The sequence below is a fragment of the Borostomias antarcticus genome (genome assembly GCF_949987555.1).
Source record: "Borostomias antarcticus genome assembly, chromosome: 1".
Classification (NCBI taxonomy): Eukaryota; Metazoa; Chordata; class Actinopteri; order Stomiiformes; family Stomiidae; genus Borostomias; species Borostomias antarcticus.
The window spans coordinates 23929084-23953083 of NC_140234.1; the positions used below are offsets into that span (position 1 = coordinate 23929084).

The 24000-nt window shown below is 49.0% G+C and overlaps 1 protein-coding gene across 1 annotated transcript in view; it reads right to left on the reverse strand.

The window, feature by feature from the left end:
* klf5l (Kruppel like factor 5 like) overlaps positions 1-16003 on the reverse strand; it is a gene marked incomplete at both ends in the record, with an annotated part of 18128 nt that extends 2125 nt beyond the window's left edge. Inside the window, 3 exons of the mRNA XM_084448319.1 lie at positions 6302-6361; positions 6926-7910; positions 15869-16003. Of these exons, the coding sequence (XP_084304445.1) occupies positions 6302-6361; positions 6926-7910; positions 15869-16003 (1180 nt within the window). The remainder of the gene's footprint in view (positions 1-6301; positions 6362-6925; positions 7911-15868) is intronic.
* Positions 16004-24000: the final 7997 nt, after the last annotated feature.

Here is a 24000-nt window from a genome sequence, read left to right on the forward strand (position 1 = left end):
GTGCAGGCTATGAGAGACTAGTTCTGGTTATGAGAGACTAGTTCTGGTTATGAGAGACTAGTTCTGGCTATGAGAGACTAGTTCTGGCTATGAGAGACTAGTTCTGGTTATGAGAGACTAGTTCTGGTTATGAGAGACTAGTTCTGGCTATGTGAGACTAGTTCTGGCTATGAGAGACTAGTTCTGGTTATGAGAGACTAGTTCTGAGTCAACTCATTGATGAAGCGACCAGGAAAGTGTCCACGCGAGGACAGAGCCATTTCCTGTTCCTCTCCCGTCTCTGAGAGTGGGTCACAGTTATCGGAGCTCTGAGTAGACCAGGGTGGGAAGCTATTACAGCAGATTAGATAGGGAACAGTACTCATTAACGCTCACTAATGGACCGCTGGTTGAGAGACTGGGAAGGGGGGCTTGGGGGACTGTGTGTGTGTGTGTGTGTGTGTGTGTGTCCGTTTACCTGTGTATATGTGTGTGTGTGTGTGTGCGTTTACCTGTGTATATGTGTGTGCGTGCATGTGTGTGCGTTTACCTGTGTATATGTGTGTGTGTGTGCGTGCGTTTACCTGTGTAAATGTGTGTGTGTGTGTGTGTGTCAACGGGAGTGTAAAGGGTTTATACTACAACAGCAGGCAGGTGTGTTTGTTTTTGCTCTGAATCGGAGCTGTGCTCTGGGGGGTCAAAGGCATCGCCTCCTCCCTCTAGTTATTATCGTAGCCAGGGCAAACATGGTAGTGGGGCGGGGCTACACGTGCACACAGGATCAAACAGTTTGGTGCGATGGTGCTGCACATACGCTCAGATCAAACAACCCCCCCCCCCCCACAAACAAGATGACAACAGGTCAGGTGCAAGAGCTTGTTCCCCGGGCAACAAGACTACAGTATGAAACAGTTGGGGGGGGGGGGGGGGGGGGGAATAGGAGAAGATGGAGGAGGAGGAGGAATAGGAGAAGATGGAGGAGGAGGAGGAGGAGGAATAGGAGAAGGAGAAGATGGAGGAGGAGGAGGAATAGGAGAAGATGGAGGAGGAGGAGGAGGAGGAGGAGGAGGAATAAGAGAAGGAGGAGATGGAGGAGGAGGAGGAGGAATAGGAGAAGATGGAGGAGGAGGAGGAGGAGGAGGAATAGGAGAAGGAGAAGATGGAGGAGGAGGAATAGGAGAAGGAGAAGATGGAGGAGGAGGAATAGGAGAAGGAGAAGATGGAGGAGGAGGAATAGGAGAGGAGGAGAGGAGGAAGCAGGCGAAGAGAGGAACCCACAAACCCCCGCTTGTGGGGCGGACGCGCTGACGGTGACGTCCTTCCGGGAGGGACTGACCTGCCGTGCTCCTCTGAGGAGGGAGTTGAACCACGACCCGGGACTCACCAGGACACCGTGATGCTCGGTTAAACAAGCACGAGAAAGAGCAGAGGAGGAGAGCAGAGGAGGAGGAGAGAGAGGAGGAGGAGAGCAGAGGAGGAGAGCAGAGGAGGAGGAGAGAGAGGAGGAGAGAGGAGGAGGAGAGCAGAGGAGGAGAGCAGAGGAGGAGGAGAGAAAGGAGTAGAGAGGAGGAGGAGAGAGAGGAGGAGAGAGGAGGAAAGTCCAGCAGGGAGCTGTAGGCAACAACGCCACCATTAAAGAGACCAGCTATTTGGTCAGGTGGCTGTTCAGCAACGGACAAACCATTATCTCTCTCGCACTCGCACTCGCACGCACACGCACACACACACGCACACACACGCACACGCACACACAGTTAAGATAAAAGATATAAAGGGAGTCAAACAGATGCCCATGAATCTGTACTTGACAAAACGTGTTTGTTGTCAGTGAAGTTGAAAGAGAACATCTGTTAACTCTCCTTTGTGTGTGTGTGTGTGTGTGTGTGTGTGTGCGCCTGACCACCACTGTCTATTTTATCTCCATGGTTATACTGAGCAACATTCAATAGAATAATCTTTATTATTCTGGTAGTGTTTGTAGAAGTGCAGGGGGGCTGACCTAAAACAGACACACACACACACACACACACACACACACACACACTTCTTCACTACAAACTCTACCCATCTCTACAGCAGTCCACGGGTTCAAACAGCAGCAATAACCCCCTTGGTCAAGGCCAGCCCTGCTGTCCCTGCGTCAGCTCACAGAAAGATAGGAAACCTGTAAAGAACTACAAATCCCACTGTCTATAGCCTACAACTACCTGCATGTAGCCTAAATAGGGAGCCAAAACTACGCCCTCTACTGGTTTGGTTCGCCTGGGAGAAAATGTTGAAATATTTCTCAATCGATATCAACACAACTTAATGACAACACATACCATTTTGGATAGATAAAGCAATAAACTATTAACTATATCAACTTCTATCACAAGAACCTGCTGTTTATTCAAAGGTACTTTTTATTTATTTTAGGTTTTGGTTAATTTACAGTGAACCACATCCGGATACTCCGCGTTTTGTGCACTTCACTGGAGAGTGCAGCTGACCAGAGCACTAAGTTGGTGTGCTTCGTAAACATGAGTCAATTGCTCTTGAATTAAAGCACATTGCTAGATTCTGCAGGCAGAGAGGAATCCAGTGATGTCCACCTCTTGAAATTTGGTCGGATTTAGTAAAACCGTTCTGATCGCTAATGTTGTTAGCATAAGTGAACAGAGTAGAACATGGCAAAAATTAGCATCACGGCTAATGAACATTTTCTGTTTGGCAAGTCCCGCCTGAATGAGCTTGGTCCGACTAACTTTAGCAAGCCAGAACCAACTTTAGTCGCACAGAAATTAAAAAAGCATTCTGTCCCATTTTGGTTCACATAATTGGTCATAGTGTTCACCTATTCAACGATGTATGCCAAAAAAATTAAAAAATTCTACGTTTGTTGTAATCTTATATGAAAGTATATAATTTCTTACTTCCTGGAAAACGGTAGGTCACGTGCAATGACGACACCAGGTACCTTCGATTTTAGGCCAATAATCTCACGACATCCAACCTGTCAATCAAAATGTAAACTGCTCTGCAGCCTCAAGTGTTGAATATCCCGCCCACTCGATAACGTTCCAATGAAATTCATCTAAACGTATGTCCCGCCTGTTTCAGGCGGAAATACATCAAAGTACGGAAGCAAGATATTCTCCAACTTCCCTTTCGGTGCGACTTTAATCTATTGACAGCGAGGAAGCACATCGACACAGGGTGTGTGCATCATGGGAACTGTAGTCAGCTTACACCCAGCGTTTCAAAAACTGTTGTAAAATATTTTATTCTGTCTTTAACTGCACAAACATGATCAAATTGATAAACAATGAATCAATGTAAGTGCCTTAGAAACGATGTGAATAACAATGCAATGCAGCCAAAAATATATTTTTTATAAAAAAAATGGTGATGCAATTTAATACAACGGTGCAAACTGTACCACTAGAGGGCGCTTCGTCACTTTACCTCCCTATGGGTGCCAGGAAGCAGGAAGAGCCGTCCCATGGGACCTTATTTTGGAGAAAATATGTCCGCTAGTCAACTTTGATAAACATATAATTATCGATCCCATTTGAATCTGCCATGACCACACACATATGTTTGTCAATTTAAAACATAATTTTGCAATTTTGTCAATAAAGTCGCAGTTTGAAGTAAAACTGTAAAGCCATTCCAGAATTAGTTTAAAATTATTAAAAGAGGTAAAAATCACTATTATCCTGGCCAGAGTCTGAGAGCTGCAGGAATGCGAAAGGAGAGTTAGAGCTGGCATGCAGGATCGGCTTAACAAGGTTTTGGTGAGTGTTAAAAAAAGTGTCAGCTAGCTTAAGCTAACTTGCGAGTTAGTTTTAAAATTGACAAACATATGTGATGATCGTGGCACAATTCAAACAGGATCAAGAAATTATTTATCTCTGGCCGGTCACTACCGTTCACATTTTTTCTGATTTATGGTCGTAAGGGGGTTTTCTCTTCCTGCTTGCGCTTAATCAAATCAAACTTTATTTGTATAGCGCATTTCATACACAGAAGCAACACATTGCACTTTAAGGAGAGCAATGGGGGAATGGACATAGGTCCCACCCCGACATATTCCAGAGTGAAGAAAAAAAAAAAGGTTCACCCAAAGGCCGAAAAAGTGAGCTGTAAAAATTCTTCCCTGACAAAGAGACGATCGATCGAGCTCCTGGAAAATGTGTGTCTGTTGGCTGAGAACATTTACAGAGCAATAAACATGCTAAGTACTTCATAGGAGAGACATGACTATCAGTAGAAAAGATAAATAGTTAAGCACTCTATAGGCTGAAGCCTCTCCAGACTAAAGGAGAGAGACAGGGACAGAAAGAGGGGGAGGAGGGAGAGAGAGAGAGAGAGAGAGAGAGAGAGAGAGAGAGACACCGATCCTGTGGTTTTGTGACTCTCTATTCCCCAGGGATGTAAGTCAAACTGGGACTTCCCTGGTCATATACAGTAAGACACACTTGTCTTCCTGTACCTCGCTCTAGCAGCTGTCACTGCGTCACGCGTCAATATTAATTCCACCTCACTTGCCACTGAGCTCAGTACTCATACTGAAGACTGGGAGTTTAAAGTCACACAGAAATGGACGTTTGAGATCATCTAACTTCCATAGTTTGACGTATTTCCAACGCAAACAAGCTATGAGGGTGGGACAGATGGTTTAGAGGAATTTGATTGGAACATTGATAAGTGGACGGGTTTTAAGAACTTTAGACAGATTAGATAGAAGGATAGCGTTGATTGACGGGTGGATGTCGTGAGATTATTGGCCTAAAATCGAAGGTACCTGTTGTCATAATTGCACGTGACCTACCGTTTTCCAGGAAGTAAGAAATTATATACTTTGATATAAGATTACAACAAAAGTAGAATTTTGTAATTTTTTTGGCATACATCGTTGAATAGGTGAACACTATGACCAATTATGTGAACCAAAATGGGACAGAATGCTTTTTTCATTTCTGTGCAACTTCAACCAACTCAACTCAGTTATAAAGCCAAGGAATGTAAAAAAGGAGTTTAAGCTTCTAAGCCGGAGCCAGGAAGGAGAGATCAACTGAAAGTGAAATGTCACAAGTCCACAGAGGTGGGACCGACAAGCCTGAACAGAGGCGCATTACACCACTACAGATCAATCCACCTGACTAAGAGCTCCTGTAATGTTAGATCCAGAGAGAGAGCGAGGGAAAGAGAGAGAGAGAGAGAGAGGGGGGGGGGTCAAGAGAGGGATGAAGAAGAGGAAAGAAGAGGAAGAGAAGAGATAGACAGACAGATAGAGAGACAGAGAGAGAGAGAGACAGAGAGAGAGGACAGGTTTGGCAGGTTAAGAGGCTAACTGCCACGTGAGGAGCCCTGTGAACAAAGGAAGAGAGAGAGACTGAGAGGGAAGGTTCTGCTGACGCGGAGGTATGTCTCCAGGCCACAACAGAGACACTCTGAGCACCGTGTTGACAATGGAGGAGAGCTGGCCTGGCTGGAGCTAGAGGCCTCTACACCTAGCATGGCTGCTCCCGGGCACACACATGTTGAGAGAGAGAGAGAGAGAGAGAGAGAGAGAGAGAGAGAGGTAGAGAGAGAGAGAGAGAGAGAGAGAAGTGGATCTAAGAGTTGATGATTTGGATGACTGGGAGGGATATCTGATTGGACTACACAACTTTGTATAATGACAACTTCTCTCTCTCTCTCTCTACCTCTCTCTCTCTCTCTCTCCATTTGGGATGAGCCTGCCCCTCTCCGTAATCCCAGTCGGAGACCTTTGGGAATCCAGAGGTATCCATTTACAGAAGTGAGCGCATCGAAACTGCCTTTCTCTTCTCTTCTTTCTCTCTCTCTCCCTCCCTGCTTCTCTCTGCCCTCCTCCTCTCCTCCCCCGTTCCCCTAAATGGGGACTAAGAAGCTGGTGAAACTGGTTTGGTGTTAAAACATTGCTGCATGCTCTCTCCTGCTTTCCCTCCCTCCCTCCCTCCCTCCCTCCCTCCCTCTCTCTCTCTTTGGCAAGGCCTGTGTGGGACACGCAGAAAAACACCGATGAAAAACTCTTAAGAGTGAATCCATCCCTCCCCCCTCCCCCCCCCCCCCCCCCCCCTGCCCCGCCCCCCTGTTCGTCCAGCTTTCCTATTGTGCGTCCTCGTTTCAGGTTTTTGGCGCCAGAGCCGCCCGCCCCTTGGTTCCGGCTTGGATGTTTGTCTCGTACGAAGCGGCCGGCGGACCCGGGTCGGGACGGGCAGTGAACGTGCGTGTGTTCCTGTTTCAGCGAGTGTGTGTGTGTGTGTGTGTGTGTGTGTGTGTGTGGAGGGCACGACGGGCCATGTCGGCTTACCTGTGTGTGTCCGCTGGTGCGCTTTTAAGTGAGAGCTCTTGGTGTAAACCTTGGTGCACCCTGCAAGCAAAAAAGTTGAACGGAAAGGTCAACGACGGAAAGGTCAACGACGCTACACACACACCTGCCGTCAGCCGCCGTACAGCCACACCTCGTCGAACCCCTGCCCGGCCGAGAGGCAGTGTAGATCTACAGGGCGTATGGATAAGGTTGAGCAATACGGCACACATTTACGCAATACTGCACTTAAAAGTGTCTAAGGGTAGGTGCTAGTGTTGGGTTTGGAACCGGTCCTGTCTGGGATACAGAGAAGTACTGTGGATAGAGAAAGAGAGAGAGAGAGAGAGAGAGAGACAGAAACAGAGGCAGAAACAGAGACAGAAAGAGAGAGAGACACAAAGAGACAGAGAGAGAGAGCTAGAGAGAGAGACAGAAAGAGAGAGACAGAGAGAGACAGGGAGAGAGAGAGAGAGAGAGAGAGAGAGAGAGAGAGAGAGACACACACACACAGAGCTGGAGAGAGAGACAGAGAGAGACAGAGAGAGAGAGAGAAAGAGAGAGCGCGAGACAGAGAGAGAGACAGAGACACAGAGAGAGAGAGAGAGAAAGAGAGAGACGGCTGACCTTGGAAGTCACAGAAGTGGATGCGTCTCTTCTCCAGCTCGGGGTTGTTCCGGCGGTTGTAGCGCGGCCCGGTCAGCACCCCCTGCCCGTGGGTCATCAGCATGGCGTGGTGGGACATCTGGGTGGCCTTCATCCCCAGGCGGGCCTGGTAGGGCGGCGGGGGCGGGGCCCCGGGGCCCTGCAGCTCCGCCTGGTTCTGGTTCTGGATCTCGGGGCTGCCGGGCTGGGAGTTAGGCGGCGAGGGCGGCAAGCTGTGAGGCTGCGGTGAAGGTTGGTAGAAGTGCTCTGGAATGGCGAAGACGCCGCCATCGCCGCCGCCGCCCGCCGTCGTCAGGGCCACGCTGCTCAGGTTCAGCATGGTTCTGCCGTGGCCGGCTCCGCCCCCTCCTCCCGCCACGCCGTGGGACAGGGTCATGGTGAGGTCGGCGCCGCTGACGGGCATCTGGTACACCTGGGGCTGGGGCGGGCCGATGTGGAGCTCCGTGGCGCCGTGCCCGCCTCCTCCTCCTCCTCCTCCTCCTCCTCCGCCGCCTCCCACCCCCCCGACCACCACGTTGGCGCCGGCGGCCATGTTGGGCTTGACGAAGAGCGCGTTCTGGGGCATGCTGAACACGGAGGTGAAGTCCGGCAGCGTCTGGATGCTCTGGATGGAACACGGCACGTCGGTGCCCGGCTCCGTTTTGATTGGCTGGTGGTGGGGGTGGGCGTGGTGGTGCTGATGGGGGTGGGCGTGGTGCTGGTGGGGGTGGTGGTGGGGGGCCGCGGCAGGGGGCTTGTTGGGCCGATACAGGCCCGTGCGCAGGTGACTGGTGTTGGGCAGGATCAGGTTGATGTTCAGGCTGTACGGCGTTGACGGCTTCTCGTCCTGGAAGTACTCGTCCACCACCGAGGCGCTCTCGCGCCGGTACTTGCGGTCAGCAGTCAGGACGGCGGGCGGGAGGGGGCAGGCACCCTGGGGGAGGTACTTCTCCATCTCCAGACGGATCTAGAGGGCGGGGGGGGGGGGGGGGGCGGTTCAGATCAGTACAAAGCAGTGCATTCTGGAACAATGTACGCCTTTAACCCTAGTCAAACTCCTAGCGTGTGTGAGCTGTATACATGGATAATAAACAGATGTTCAATATTCAATCTAAACGGCGTAGAAGCAGTCAGGAAGACGCGAGAGCCGTGTAGAGCTCTCTATACTCAGAGGGGATAGGCTGTCTGGACTCTGATGGGAGGTTTGGCTTTCAGAGGCAGGGGAGAGGGGAGAGAGGAGAGAGGAGAGAGGAGAGAGGAGAGAGGAGAGAGGAGAGAGGAGAGAGGAGAGAGGAGAGAGGAGAGGAGAGGGGAGAGGGGAGAGGGGAGAGGGGAGAGAGGAGAGGGGAGAGGGGAGAGGGGAGAGGGGAGAGGGGAGAGAGGGGAGAGAGGAGAGAGGAGAGGGGAGAGGGGAGAGGGGAGAGAGGAGAGGGGAGAGGGGAGAGGGGAGAGAGGAGAGAGAGGAGAGAGGAGAGGGGAGAGGGGAGAGAGGAGAGAGGGAGAGGGGAGAGGGGAGAGAGGAGAGAGGGAGAGAGGGAGCGGGGAGAGAGGAGAGAGGAGAGAGGGAGAGAGGGAGCGGGGAGAGGGGAGAGGGGAGAGAGGGAGAGAGGAGGAGAGAGGGAGAGGGGAGAGGGAGGAGAGAGGAGAGGGGAGAGAGGAGAGAGGGAGAGAGGGAGAGGGGAGAGGGGAGAGGGGAGAGGGGAGAGGGGAGAAGGGAGAGTGGGAGATGGGAAAGAGGGAGCTAGGAGAGAGGAAGAGAAGGATAGGGTACTAGGAGCACCGCTGGTACCAGTACTCCCTCCCTCCCTCCCTCCCTCCCTCCCTCCCTCCCTCCCTCCCTCCCTCCCTCCCTCCCTCCCTCCATCCTTCCCTCCTTCATTCCTCACATTCCTGCTTGCCAGCGGAGCTCGGCGCCCCGGCTGGAGGAGCCGGCTCCCTGGATACGGAGCGCGGGGCCCGGGGCCACGAGGTCCCCAGCGAGGAGGGAGAGACAAAAGAGAGAGACACCAGGACAGGGAGGAAGGTTTGAATCACACAGACCACCAACCATCAGGAGAGAGGAGGAGAGACCATTTTGCATTTTGGATTAGTTCATGTAAAAAAGTGTGGTGGTAGATTGAGCTGTTGCTCTCAGCCAGCTGCATGGAGCAGGAACAGAGAGAGACAGGGAGGGGGAGAGACAGGGAACAGAGAGAGACAGGGAGGGGGAGAGACAGGGAACAGAGAGAGACAGGGAGGGGGAGAGACAGGGAACAGAGAGAGACAGGGAACAGAGAGAGACAGGGAGGGGGGGAGACAGGGAACAGAGAGAGACAGGGAGGGGGAGAGACAGGGAACAGAGAGAGACAGGGAGGGGGAGAGACAGGGAACAGAGAGAGACAGGGAGGGGGAGAGACAGGGAACAGAGAGAGACAGGGAGGGGGAGAGACAGGGAACAGAGAGAGACAGGGAGGGGGAGAGACAGGGAGGGGGAGAGACAGGGAACAGAGAGAGACAGGGAGGGGGAGAGACAGGGAACAGAGAGAGACAGGGAGGGGGAGAGACAGGGAACAGAGAGAGACAGGGAGGGGGAGAGACAGGGAACAGAGAGAGACAGGGAGGGGGAGAGACAGGGAACAGAGAGAGACAGGGAGGGGGAGAGACAGGGAACAGAGAGAGACATGGAACAGAGAGAGACAGGGAGGGGGAGAGACAGGGAACAGAGAGAGACAGGGAACAGAGAGAGACAGGGAGGGGGAGAGACAGGGAACAGAGAGAGACAGGGAGGGGGAGAGACAGGGAACAGAGAGAGACAGGGAGGGGGAGAGACAGGGAACAGAGAGAGACAGGGAGGGGGGGAGACAGGGAACAGAGAGACAGGGAGGGGGAGAGACAGGGAACAGAGAGAGACAGGGAGGGGGAGAGACAGGGAACAGAGAGAGACAGGGAACAGAGAGAGACAGGGAGGGGGAGAGACAGGGAACAGAGAGAGACAGGGAGGGGGAGAGACAGGGAACAGAGAGAGACAGGGAGGGGGAGAAGCTCTGGGACTTGACTAGAACGTGTTTCAGACAGGTTATCAGGAGAAGAACATTTTCACATAATGAGGAATTTGAGTCAGTGGATGGAGCACAGAGCACACAAGGAAGCATAATAAAACAAGGTTAAACATGTATAGAAGTTATGTAGTAAGGCTATTCTGAGGCCGTACGCGGTTAAATTATAGACTATATGTGAGGCTACAAGTACAAGACTTAAAAACCTAATCTGTTATAATCAGCCAGCCAATCAGTCATCCAGTCATCCAGTCAGTCATCCAGTCAGTCATCCAGTCATCCAGTCAGTCAGTTATCTAGATGTTCAGTCATCCAGACGTTCAGGCCTTCCTTTACAGATCCACATGGCGTTAAGAGCCGGCCTCTCTCTCAGAGAGCAAGTAAACACACCCGAGATGGAGACAGTTCCCCATGTGTGTGTGTGTGTGTGTGTGTGTGTGTGTGCGTGTCAGTCTGACAACACACGAGGAGGAAGAGGCCAAACCAAAACAAAGAGCGGGCCATGAGAACGCGGCTCCTAACACAAACACTGCCGGGTAAAAATAGTCGTGGACAGGAATCTGATCTGCCCGCATGCCAGCGGCGCCCGGATCACGGCGCCGACGAACGGGGGACGGAGAAAGGACCAGAAGAAAGAGAGAAAGAGAGATTTATTTTTTATTTAGTCAGGGAAGCAGTGGCTTGGCTGTCCCACTACCGTCTGTCCCGCCCGTCCAACGGGGGACAGAGAGGGACGACCGAAAACCCGGGACGGGAATCCCAACACGTCTCCGTTGGCGTGGCGATCTAGCGAAGGCCTGACGCCGAGGAGTCTCTCCAGCCCCGGGGGGCCCCCAGCCAATCGGACGAGTACAAATGATTGATGAACGAGCCGCTGATTTATTGGACTGAGTTCTGGGTGAACACAACGGGCCGCCCCAGCCCCCCCACACCCCCATCGCATCGCTCTGCGTACCGGGCCCCGGTGACGTGTGCCCCCCCCCCCCCCCGACGGGCACACGTCACCGGGGCCCAGTCTGCGGAGCGATGCGATGCGTCAACACGGGACACATTGTATATTCCTCATCGCTTCCCTAGCAACGCGTCTATTTGTTGACGCACACAAAAGACGGCCCCCTTGCGGCTATTGCTTTATGGGCCACTTGAACCTGTGTGTGTGTGTGTGTGGTGTGTGTGTGTGTGTGTGTGCGTGTCGAATGTTGACAGTTGTTGGACACCGCTGAACCCTGTCGCCTGGTTGCTCCCCCCCCTGTGCCATCAGAGCAATCTGAGCAGTTGGTGAAAGCAGAGAGACCGGGGGGGGGCCCCCTACCCCCCCCCCCCCCCTGAAGGCCCTCCAGAGCAGCGGCCGGCTCCGTCAGGACCGGACACACACAGGGGTCTGTGTTTCTGCCTGGGGGGGCGGCACCACGGCGCTCCCATGCCCTTGGCAGTGCCCCCTCTGGCCCGACTAGCTACACACACACACGCACACACACACACACACACACAAACACACACACACACACACACACACACACACACACACACACACACACACACACACACACCTTCTGCTATCCTTTGCCTGTCCACCACCTCTCTACCTCATCCATCCTCTCTAGCTCCTCATCCTCTCTACCTCCTCATCCTCTCTACCTCCCCATCCTCTCTACCTCCCCATCCTCTCTACCTCCCCATCCTCTCTACCTCCTCATCCTCTCTACATCCTTTACCTCTCTACCTCCTCATCCTCTCTACCTCCTCATCCTCTCTACCTCCTCCATCCTCTCTACCTCCTCATCCTCTCTTTCGCCCCAGCCCTTCCTCCTCTCTCTCTCTCTCTTCTCTCTCTTCTCTCTCTCTCTGCAGGTGAGCTCTGGCCCAAGACTCTGCTGGTTAATGATTGGACAGCGATGGTATGAGGATGAAGTCTTATCAGCTCCGCCCTGGGTGATATGGGGGGTTTCCACGCCTCCGGCCGCCAAAGACTCAACAATAAAGGCTCTCTACGAGGAAAGACCCCCGTTACAGTTACAAGAGAGATAGGTTATTATATGCACTTAAGTACAGTATAAGAAAGCCTGTTCAGGGCCGAAATACTATTTGAAATACTTTCAACTGCTTTAATGTTGAGCAGGGTGAGAGGTTTGAGTGTACCCACCTGGCACTCCAGGTAGAGAAGGCAAAGTAATTGAAAGTATTTCAAATAGTATTTGCACCCAGGTCTGAATAGAATACATGACCACTTGCGTGCAGTGTGAGGGGTTAGCATGCTCGTTTCAATTCATCCCTCGCACATACACACACACACACACACACACACACACACACACACACACACACACGCACACGCACACCTGTCCACGACAACACTAGGGGTCGAAGGTCACACTCCTCTTCCTCACTCTTCCTCCTGTATTGACAGCCTCCCTTGTGAGGGAGGGTCATCTGTGTCCCACATCTGTGTCCCCCTGATAATTGCTAAACAAATGGCTCCTTGTCTCCACGCTAATTGTCCTTTATTGCTGGCAGGAATGCTTGGAGATGGCAGTTGGGCCTCCGACCTCCATAAAGAGCGGTTGATAGCGGGCCACGGCGAGTCTGTCTCGCTGTCTGTTCACTCAGAAGTCATAACATCACAAATCACACCCCCATCCCGTCAGCAAAGAGGAGAAAACAGAACTTTGAGATCAGGAGGATGTTTTATGGCTGATGGCAGTCTGATAAGAGGCAGGGCTGTACGAGCTTCCTGGGACACTGACTTCTCTGTGATGGGAGCCAACCTGGAGATGAGGCTGTTGACTGGTGATGACCTGAGTGTGTGTGTGTGTGTGTGTGTGTATGTGTGCGTACGTACGTGGGAGCGTGCACTGCTGCCTCAGGTGATGACCTGAGAGTGCGTGTGTGTGTGTGTGTGTGTGTGTGTGTGTGTGTGCGTGCACTGCTGCCTCAGGTGATGACCTGAGAGTGTGTGTGTGAGTGTGTGCATGTGTGTACTGCTGCCTCAGGTGATGACGTGAGTGTGTGTGTGTGTGAGTGTGTGTGTGTGTGTGCACTGCTGCCTCAGGTGATGACGTGAGTGTGTGGTGGTGGACCCTGCATGGCAGGAGTGTGTGTAATGTGGTCGAGCAAGACGGGGCCTCATAGCCAGGGACGAGTGTTTGACCACAGAGGACAAACACAGCAGAGGAGAGACAACTCAACACTGACCAGTCCTCCATGACTGTCCTCACATGACTGTGGTTGGAGGAGCAGGACAGCCAATAGCAGGACATCGCAGCCCGCATGTCTTCACCCAGACTCTATTCATCAAGGTATGAATAAAAATCTATTTTCCCGAGAGACACCGCTACAAAAATAGAATAGATGTCGATGGATTCGCAAGAAACTTGACAAACTCTCTCTCTCTCTCTCTTTCTATTGGCTACAACTAGCCTCTCTCAAACAGACAACACAAACACACACATGAATGAAATACCACTTCAGAATAACTCGGCCTCTGAGGAATCGAACCAACACGTTTAAATGACTCATTCAGATAAAATCCTATCTACTGTACCTACAGTACAGTACCACCGGTATTGAGTTCCCATTCATGTACAGTCTGGAGGTCCAGGGTGGTACGTATGTTGGGCCATATTTACCTCAATCCCCTGATGCAAATCTGTGCTCCCTGTGTTGCCTCTGTAGTCAAATGACTAGTCAAACTCCATGTCACTCCTCCAACCAAGACAGACACGCCTGCGCTCAAATCTGACTTAAATATGATCCCCTTCAAGTATGTTGCTGAAATGCTGAACAGTGGCGTTGGCTCTAAGAGCTGTTACTCAAAAGAGGAACAAGTTGGGCTTGTAAATGTGAACTTCCCACGATCTATCTGTATCCCAGAAACTTGTGTATGTGCGCACATTCTCTCTCTCTCTCTCTCTCACACACACACACACACACACACACACACACACACACACACACACACACACACACACACACACACACACACACACGTATTCAGTTGCTCTGATGTTGTATACTCACCCTGTTGGGTGACTGGAGGTGTTTTGCCTTTATTTTCCTTTTGACAATGGACAATATGTATTCATCCTGGACAATACAACTTCATGTAGCTAAATATCAATTATGCATTGTCATATAACATGCCAGTCACAGCTTAATAAAATATACTGTTAGAATTCTAATTCTATGCACTTAGTCCACGCTGTAAAACGCAGATGAGTTTATAAGACAGGGATCGAAGGACTCTAATTGACTATAATAAATAATCTAATAATAAATAACCTACAGAGACAACAGGTTGACAGAGAGAGAGAGAGAGAACTTCTCCATCCATCATCCTGTCTACCCTGCAGGTACTGCTGCTTTCACCAGGAACAGACACCACAAACCAGCCAGCTAGTCAGTCATCCAGCCAAACAACCAGCCAGCTAGTCAGTCATCCAGCCAAACAACCAGCCAACTAGTCAGTCATCCAGCCAAACAACCAGCCAACTAGTCAGTCATCTAGCCAAACAACCAGCCAACTAGTCAGTCATCCAGCCAAACAACCAGCCAACTAGTCAGTCATCCAGCCAAACAACCAGCCAACTAGTCAGTCATCCAGCCAAACAACCAGCCAGCTAGTCAGTCATCCAGCCAAACAACCAGCCAGTCATGCAGCAAACCAATGCAGCTGACTAGTCAACCAACCAGCCAGCCAGTCAGTCAGCCAACCAACAGGCAAGACAACCAGCCAATCAAGTGAAGCAGCCAGCCAGCTAGCTCGGGGCTATAGTGGAGATTAGGGAGTCTGTGCACCGACAGGTCTGTCTGCATACTGCTGTCACGCTAGGCAGCCAATCAACCAGCCTGCACTCAAAAGCCTCAGTACAATGCTACAAAGACATGTGTCACAAGCTAAATCACCCAACTATTCATCTTCTACAGAAACACATAGACCAGGTAGGAATGTGTATAGGAAACTGGCAGGGTTCCCGACATGTAGCCTATGGCCTAATGTAGATACTGATGTTCATCACCTGCCTCAATAGAACTCTACATAGGTTGGTTGATGCTTTTAGGGTCTTATTCTTAAAGGTAGTGCTATAGGCGACTTTTCACAGTGTGATGGCATTCTGGATTTATCCTGTAGAATGGGTCTTGGCCAACCATCTTCAGAGGAAGCCTGGTTTACTGCTCTGTGATGTGGCTTTTTAAAAAATCTTAAGATAATCAAAAGCCACATAAAAGACATACAAACAGTAAATTGCTCCGGATCTACGTCTCCGTGACCACAACTGAATATAAACAGAAAGGTGAGTCCCTCAGATCCGAGTCGAGCTGGCATCAAGCCAGAGGCGAGGAACGGATCCGGGTTGACGATACTGAAATACTGCCGAGTGCAAGTCTAAACGACATGGTATCTTGTGAGTATATGCAGCTCACATACATCTTTCGTATGAATCGAATTAAATGCATAACAACTATGCTTCAATTGCATATGTGCCTGCTATTTAATTAAGACGAATTTAATGGCATACAATAATTATGGTCGAGTAAGCGCAGGTCTGTAAGCCCGCGGGTGTATTAATGGCAACCGCCAGGTGGGCTGGTTGATAAAGACCCCCTACCTTCCAACAAGGCTTTCTAATCAACCCTAGAAAGACCCCATAGCCTATACCTTCCTTACCATCACTTCCTAATCAGTCCAACATGCCTTTTTTTGCTGGGTAACAATAATACAATAATTAATATTGTGCATACAGATAGGGAAATGCCTCAAAATGTGAATCAAAAAATAGGATCAATTTCTAATAGCAGTTGTATCTATCTGTTTAGTGGGAGTGTCCATATAGCCTATAGCTGTGCAGGGCAGATAGCCCGCACGGTGGAAGGGCCTGGCCGAGATTCTCACCGCGGGTTTGACTTCCTCAAAGACGGACGAGTCCTCTCCGCCGTCCGCTCCAGACATCCGCACGGGTTTCAGTTGCGTGAAAACCGCCCTTTCTTCTGTGTGCGGGGGGTTCATGGCTAGTCCGACACTTGCCATAGCCTATCTCTCCTGTAAAAAAAAAAAAAAAAAACTACTTCTAAAAAATATCACTGGAAATCTAATTTATGTAAAGTACACGAAGATTTGCGGGACTTTCGGGCGCACGGTTAATCCAAAGCCCTCCCTCTGACTTCAGGTCGTTTTTACCTGCGCTCAAGTACGACTCTGAGACCTGGTCGCCATGATTGACAAAGGCTTCAGCCAATCCAGGCGAGGAAGTATCCGCGGCTCCAATCACCTGTGGTGGGTGTGGCTCACCTGCATGATGTGGAAACCTGTCGCAAACAGCATCGGCGAGGGAGAAACACGGTGCTGCGAATCAACACTCACTGCAATTATTAGTTTACTAAGTTGAAAGTGCATAACATGTCATACTAACCCCTCACTAATATAGATATCCTGTATGGACCTATTCTTTGCGTTTAATTTGTGTTTCCTTCTAAATTATCTCTCTCTTTCTCTTTCTCTCTCTCTCTCTCTCTCTCTCTCTCTCTCTCTCTCACACACACACACACACACACACACACACACACACACACACACACACACACACACACACACACAAACACAGACATAGGCCACACACACACACACACACACACACACACACACACACACACACTGACGACGAGGTTCTGTGCGCTGAATAAATAGCGTAACAGAAAGGGAAGCCACACTGACACCAGTCATACTGTGTGATGGACATTGGACAAATGACAACGTGCCCGTGACAACCACACCTAGAATACGCCACCAGTCAACTCAAACGTGTCAACTCTGACGTCAATCAAATACACCTCAAAGACTTTCAAATACTCACTGTCAGTCAGTAACAGATAGCAGAGATGGCTTTGTCTGTGTAGAGAGCTTCTCACCAGCCTACAGAAAGAACCATCTTAACCACCATGACCCCCTAGTCTGCTCCAACTCTCATCCTGATCCACCTACTACAGCATGAACACTGTGATCAGTTATGCCACATAGTTGGATTATAAGATAAGATAAAGATAAGATAAAGATAAGATAAGATGAGATAAGATGAGTTATAACTTTAATAACCCCCAGGAGGGTGAATTTGGGTATTACAACAGCAGAAAAACAGAACATAAGAGATAAAACCAAGAATCATAATACCAACAAAATATGTATATTAAATACATAAGAACTAGGCTATAAATAACTGCTATAAAAACCTATAGATATTGATAAAAAGCCTAACCAATGTAAAGTCAAAACATTGATGTATTTGGTGCTTTTATCATGCTTGTATCTTCTAGCCTACCCCTTTCCTCTTAATGGCACTTCCCAGGCCACCATTGTAAATAAGAATTTGTTCTTAATGACAATAAGTCCTTACTGAAATAAAGATTAAATAAAAATAAAATACATTAAGTGACAAGTGACAGAACAGGCACTGCTCTGACACTCATGACTACTCTTATCTGACGTCCTGCCACACACACACGCACACACACACACACACACACACACACACACACACACACACACACACACACACACACACACACAAACAAACACACACACACACACAAACACACACACACACACGCACACACAGAAACAAACACACGTGTGACGTGCACACACATGTACAGGCAGACAACAGGCGTTTATTAGCAGAGCTGATGCTGGTAAGATGAGGACTATTGACAAGATAAAAAAAACGTCATAACATGAGCGCATATCGTTTTCCGTGTCCTCACGGTCGTGCCTTGGGCCTGTTCTGCTCTCCTCAGACATCACTCACTCACTACTGAGACCTCTTCTACAAACATGCCCTGTGAGCAACAAACACTAAACACAACAATACACACGCAATCAACTCTGCTTTACACATGCAATGCAAGTCTGTTTATCAAGTCTCAATAAAAAAGCATGAACACAGTTTAATTACTTATTTTATTTATGAGCCTTTATTGTGAAAACATTTGTATGTCGCATTCCATTTAATTTCTGTTTTTATGTAGTTCTCTCTCTCTCTCTCTCTCTCTCTCTCTCTCTCACACACACACACACACACACACACACGCACACACACACAGGTGTATGGCGAGAACAGATCAAAGGGGGAAGGGTAAATAAGGGTCGGCCATGCTCTGTTGAGGATCTCCATGCTGACTAGTGTGAACACAATCAATCTCACAGCTAAACACAGAGAAGCTGCTCTCAGCCGTATCCAAATACCAGCAAATATATAAATTTACCAGTAAATGCTTGAACTCCTTGTCTTTTTCAGCTCTGATACGATTATACATTGACTGTATTGTAAAGCGATAATAACAAGTCTTAATAGTTACTTTTTGTGGATGAGTGCTGACTACTGCATGTTTTCTTTGCTTGTGAAACTACTGCAGATTGTCACCTATTGTCCTGGAACGACAGATGAACAGTGAGGTTAAGCTACTGTACATCGTCACATACTGTACTCTCCTGGAGTGACAGGTGAGTGATATGGCCGTAAGGTAAATGTAATGTAATGATGGGGTTAAACTACTGTACAGTGTCATTTACTGTATACTGTGCTATAGCACGACAGATGAACAGTGATAGGGTTTTATCAGATTTCGACAGATGAACCCAATCCTCACGTTTGTCTCACAACACTTATAGTCAAACAAAGATAAAACCAGGGCAACCACTTACGGTAAACTGTGGTGGCTCCGGGAGAGAGAGAGAGAGAGAGAGAGACAGAGAGAGAGAGAGAGAAAGAGACGGAGAGAGAGAGAGAGAGAGAGAGAGACGGAGAGAGAGAAAGAGACGGAGAGAGAGAGAGAGAGAGAGAGAGAGACGGAGGGAGAGAGAGAGAGAGAGAGAGAGGAGATATTGTGTTTTTCCATCCATTCTTTCTCACCTATATAATAGGAGGAAGGTGTGGGAAGATGAGAAGAAACCAGACACTGCTTTCTCTCTCTCTCTCTCTCTCCCCCCCCCTCTCCCCCCCCCCCCCCCCCTCTGTCTCTCTCTCTCTCTCTCTTTCTCTCTCTCTCACACACACACGCATGCGCTCTCTCTATCCAGACCGGAGCCAGGCCATTCCCCTGGGCTCACTCAGGTCCTGTCCCGTAGTGGAGAGGTCATATCAGGTGAGCAGACGCGCTGACTGCTTCCTGCAAATTTACCACAATGCACTGCTGCAGTATGATGCGACTGTTGCGACCATAGACATATACACTAGACGCCGCATTGACGTTGATTTAATTGCTGCCGGACGAAAAATGCGGCCGCCATCTTGGTCCGGTACGGAGCTCCGCAAGTAAACTAGTGATGGGTCGGTCGTGAACGATACAGCTCTATGTGCCGGCTCTTTTAAGTGAACGATGATAAATACAGTTGTTAGCTGATAGATGCAACTAAAACTGTTGGATGCTGCTGTTTTGCATTTTTTAATTTTATTTATTTATTATTTATGTTATTTGACTGTTATGGATAGTTCAAAGACAAAAATATTTGTTTCCACTTATCTTCTAGAGTTATCTCTTGATGCAGGGTTACTTTTACTGACTGAAACTGCTGAGGAGAGCGGTTGTCACGTGACAGCGGTACCGGACCAATATGGCGGCCGTATTTTGCGCCGCTCAATCCATTAGGAGTCATCTCGTGTGCATATCTATGGTTGCGACGACCATGAAAACTGGTTCAGGAGTTGTAGAGGACACTGGTGAAAGGCTGGAAAAGAGCGAACGGGATTGAAAAGAGTGAAAACGGGGGTCGAGAGAGAGAGGGAGGGAGGGAGGGAGGGAGAAAGGGAAGAAGGGGTGTAAGGTGACAGCAGTGACCTGTAGTCATGTGACTTCAATAATCACTGTCATTAACAGCAGAATGGCCGTAGTTATGGCGACAGCGGAATGGCCGTTACGTGAGGTCATCAAAGGGGGAGAGGTGTGGCCCTCCAGGCCCTCACATCAAAGGAAGACCCTGGCAGTCGCACACACGCACACACACACACGCACGCGCACACACACACACACACACACACACACACACACACACACACACACACACACCCACACACACACACACACACACACATCCCACCGACGGTCGCCAGAACTGCAGCTATGCTTTTTTACCTCTGTCACACGTGCCGCTGACACACCATGCACACAGTTGACCTGGTGTGTGTGTGTGTGTGTGAGAGAGAGAGAGAGAGAGAGAGAGAAACCTTTCAAAGAGATGGACTGTGTTCTATCAGGCGCCATCTCTGACTCCGCCCCCCAGCTCCTGTCTCTCGGTCCAAACAGAACCTTGCTCCTGCGCTTGCCTCGGTCATTCTGAGTCTATCGGTCAGCTCTCCTTTGTGGGAGGAGCCTCAGCTGATGGCTATTGGCTCAGGCCAGACTAGCCGACCAATCACTGGATGGCCAAGGACCACAAGCCTCGGGCGTCTGTCTGATAGCCCGACCTATTACAACTGTCAGTAGACTGTTAGTACAGTAAATACATCTTCCAGTACAGATACTACTACCTCCAACAGAACCTTTAAAAGAAGGAGAGAGAGAGAGAGAGAGAGAGAGAGAGAGAGAGAGCATGCACGCACGCACACACACACACACACACGCACACACACACACACACACACACACACACACACACACACACACACACACACACACACACACACACACCATCATGTGCAGCAGAGCCAAGGCGGCCCCTGTCACTCTGACTGTGTGCTTGTGTGGTGGTCGGTGTCATATTTACATGGTAAATTGACTTGTTTACTTGATTGACGGAGGGTAAACCACATCTATTGTGCTGTGTGTGTGTGTGCATGTGTGCATCCATGTGTGTGTGTGACTATGCTTTTGTGTGTGTATGCTTTTGTGTGTGTGTGTGTATGTGTGTGTCTAGTGTGTGGTTACCAGTGCTTACCTGCAACCCCACTTAGGTTACCGAGTAATTCACCATGAGTGTGTGATGCATACATCGGGACACGTGTGTGTGGCACAAAGATCCCCAAACACACACACACACACACACACACACACACACACACACACACACACACACACACACACACACACACACACACAAACACTCTCTCAGGTCATCACCTGAGGCAGCAGTGCACGCACACGCACGCACACACACACACACACACACACACACACACACACACACACACACACACACACACACACACACACACACACTGACAGCTTAAAGGCTTCATGGGACAGCATTACTTAATGCACCACATCCATCTATTATTGAGAGCCTACATTATGAATCCTCCAGCCCTTCACACTGTTGTGGAAAACAGAAACTATTCATAGATCAGCCACAGTATTATAGAAATGATCATTAGCAGGCCTATGTATAATGTGTCATATGATGTTTCTCTACCATAGCATGCACAGTAGTCCAAGAATGCACGCACACCCCCACAGGTGCAGGATAAAAATGGTCAATTCAGAAAAGGGATTTGTTTGAACATGTTTTTATGCTCCCACAGAGATTTTAATAAGGTAGGGTACAACGTTTCGACCTACAAGGTCTTCATCTGGTTTACATTCAAAACATACAGTACCATAGCATGCCTGTGTTAATGTCACTGTGTAAACACTCTACTTCATACATTGATTCTGCATTTAGGCAGGGAGTGCCTTTCAGACAAGATCTCTTTTCATCAAAATAAAACTCACTGTGTTCCCAGAATGGTAAAAGAATAATATTGACATCAGTTAGCTGCAGTGGTAACAGTAGTCAAGGAGATATAATACAGCTACACTTGGGTAGACAAAACATGAAACTTGGTAAACAAAATAGCATTTTATTTTCTGACACGTGAGCAGGGTTCACATACAGCAGGATGATGTTAGTTTCGTCATGTGTCTGTCTGATTAGATTTCCCTTGCCGAATCTTGACATTCTTCTGTTTTAGAACATGTCTGTGCTGTTGTATGTGAACCTGGCTTTAAGCCTCGGTCAGGGTTACTGTGAGTGGAGCTGTGTTGATTGAAGGTGTGGGTCCACCAGTCTTGAATAGTTTATGAGTGTTGTTGAGATGACAACTGCTGTGAAAAACGAGTGTCAAAACGAGTGCATTGATCTGAACACACTAAGGCTCCCGAAAATGGTCACGCATAATCGCTCACGGTATCGGCAAACGTTAAGTCGATACATATTTCGGAATTCTTGTGCGTTTGCCAAGAACATTTGCTTCAAAGGTGGAGCTGTTTATGGAAGGTGTGTAAGGAGGCAAAGCACATCCAGTCTTGCCATCACGGGAGGAGCAGGTACTTAGGAACTATTTTTTCAAGGGGTGTGTGGGAAAATGAATGAATGAATTACATAAAGCATTCCTGAAGACGTTTGCAATGGCCATTGTGACCACTGTTATGATTTCCCAAAATACTCAGGCTTGTGAAAATGTTACATAATGAGATGTCAAAAGAACCATCAATAGACTCTCTAAATTCAAGGGGGTGATTCATGCTGTTTAGGGATGCAGGGGACATGTAGAACTATAAACCATGTCTTTAAAGGACAGTCTAACTCAGTTGTCTCCTATAAGCCATGTCTTAAAAGGACAGCCTAACACAGTTGTCTCCTACAAGCCACGTCTTAAAAGGACAGTCTAACTCAGTTGTCTCCTACAAGCCACGTCTTTAAAGGACAGCCTAACTCAGTTGTCTCCTATAAGCCACGTCTTTAAAGGACAGCCTAACTCAGTTGTCTCCTATAAGCCACCATGCAGAGCTTCACTCCGGAAGACAGTAGGAAGAGAAGAATTCTCTAATCTTAACAAATCATGCACTGGACCAGAGTACATACAGTAGCCTAACCTCCCGCATCGCAAGCCACCTGAACAAATTTCCTGTATAGGAGACAGTTATCCATTAAACTCACTCCTCGGTATAAACACCACCCACCGGCGCCGTCGAATCGTTTACTTTTCGGTGGTGTAGCTGGCTAAAGCGGTGTTCATGTAACGTTGTCATGTACGTTGGCGAGTCAGAGGACGCGAGATGGAACCCAGAGTGAGCAAGTGAGGGTGGAAGTGATACTGACGAGCGATGCAGCGAAACCTGTGACAGTGGTGCCGTGACCCGGATACACTCACTCTTCAGTTTGAATACCGCCCGTCTGTGCCATCCAATCGCTAGCTTTTTCGATGGCATAACTGTTATTTAAGGTGGTCTTGTCAGTTTATCTGAAGTGATACTGACGAGTGTGACATTGTCAATGTCCAGGAGTGCACAGTTTGGTTGTTTCAAATGTTTGTATACTGTACATTGGGGGAGCACTACAAAACAGTCCTCAGAAAAACGCTAGGTCTGTTTGCCAACCTGTCCCGTTGGCTTAAATGTTTTCTTACACCAAATATCATTGTTTACATTTTGTAGCGTACAAACTGATAGACCTACCAATAGCCAACAACATGACACCACCACATCTTTCTGTAGACCTACAAATTAACTTAAGTAACATTAAGTAGGCTACTGACAGCCACTGCTACAGTATGCGCTCTCGTAGCCGTAGGATGTTGACCTCCTGCTGCCCAAAGCACTCTCTTCTTCTCCTGTCCAACTCTACGGTCATTCATCCATCCTCACAGCTTGCTTTTGGCTCCGCCCAGCGACCGCTGGCGGAGGGTTTATTTTCGGTCGTGTGTGTTATTTCGTTCGTTCTTTCGTTCATTCGTTTACATAGCAGGATTATATAAGAACTACCAGAGCAATTTTCATGAAACTCGGTGGAGAGGTGTAGCATGGGCCAAGTTAGAACACATTACATTTTGGTGCGGATCAGAATCATTGGTTGGATCCTCGAATTAAAAGAAAACAACATTTGCCATACTTGGACCGGCTTCCTTCCATTTATACTGTATCTACTTCTCCTACGTAGGCTACTCATAATACCTCCGGTGGCCGAGGGGTAACGTATCTGTTTTACAACGCGAAGGCTCGGGTTCCCCTGTTAAGTTTTTGATATAAACTTTTTTTTTTGCTCTTAATGCCCAATATGTC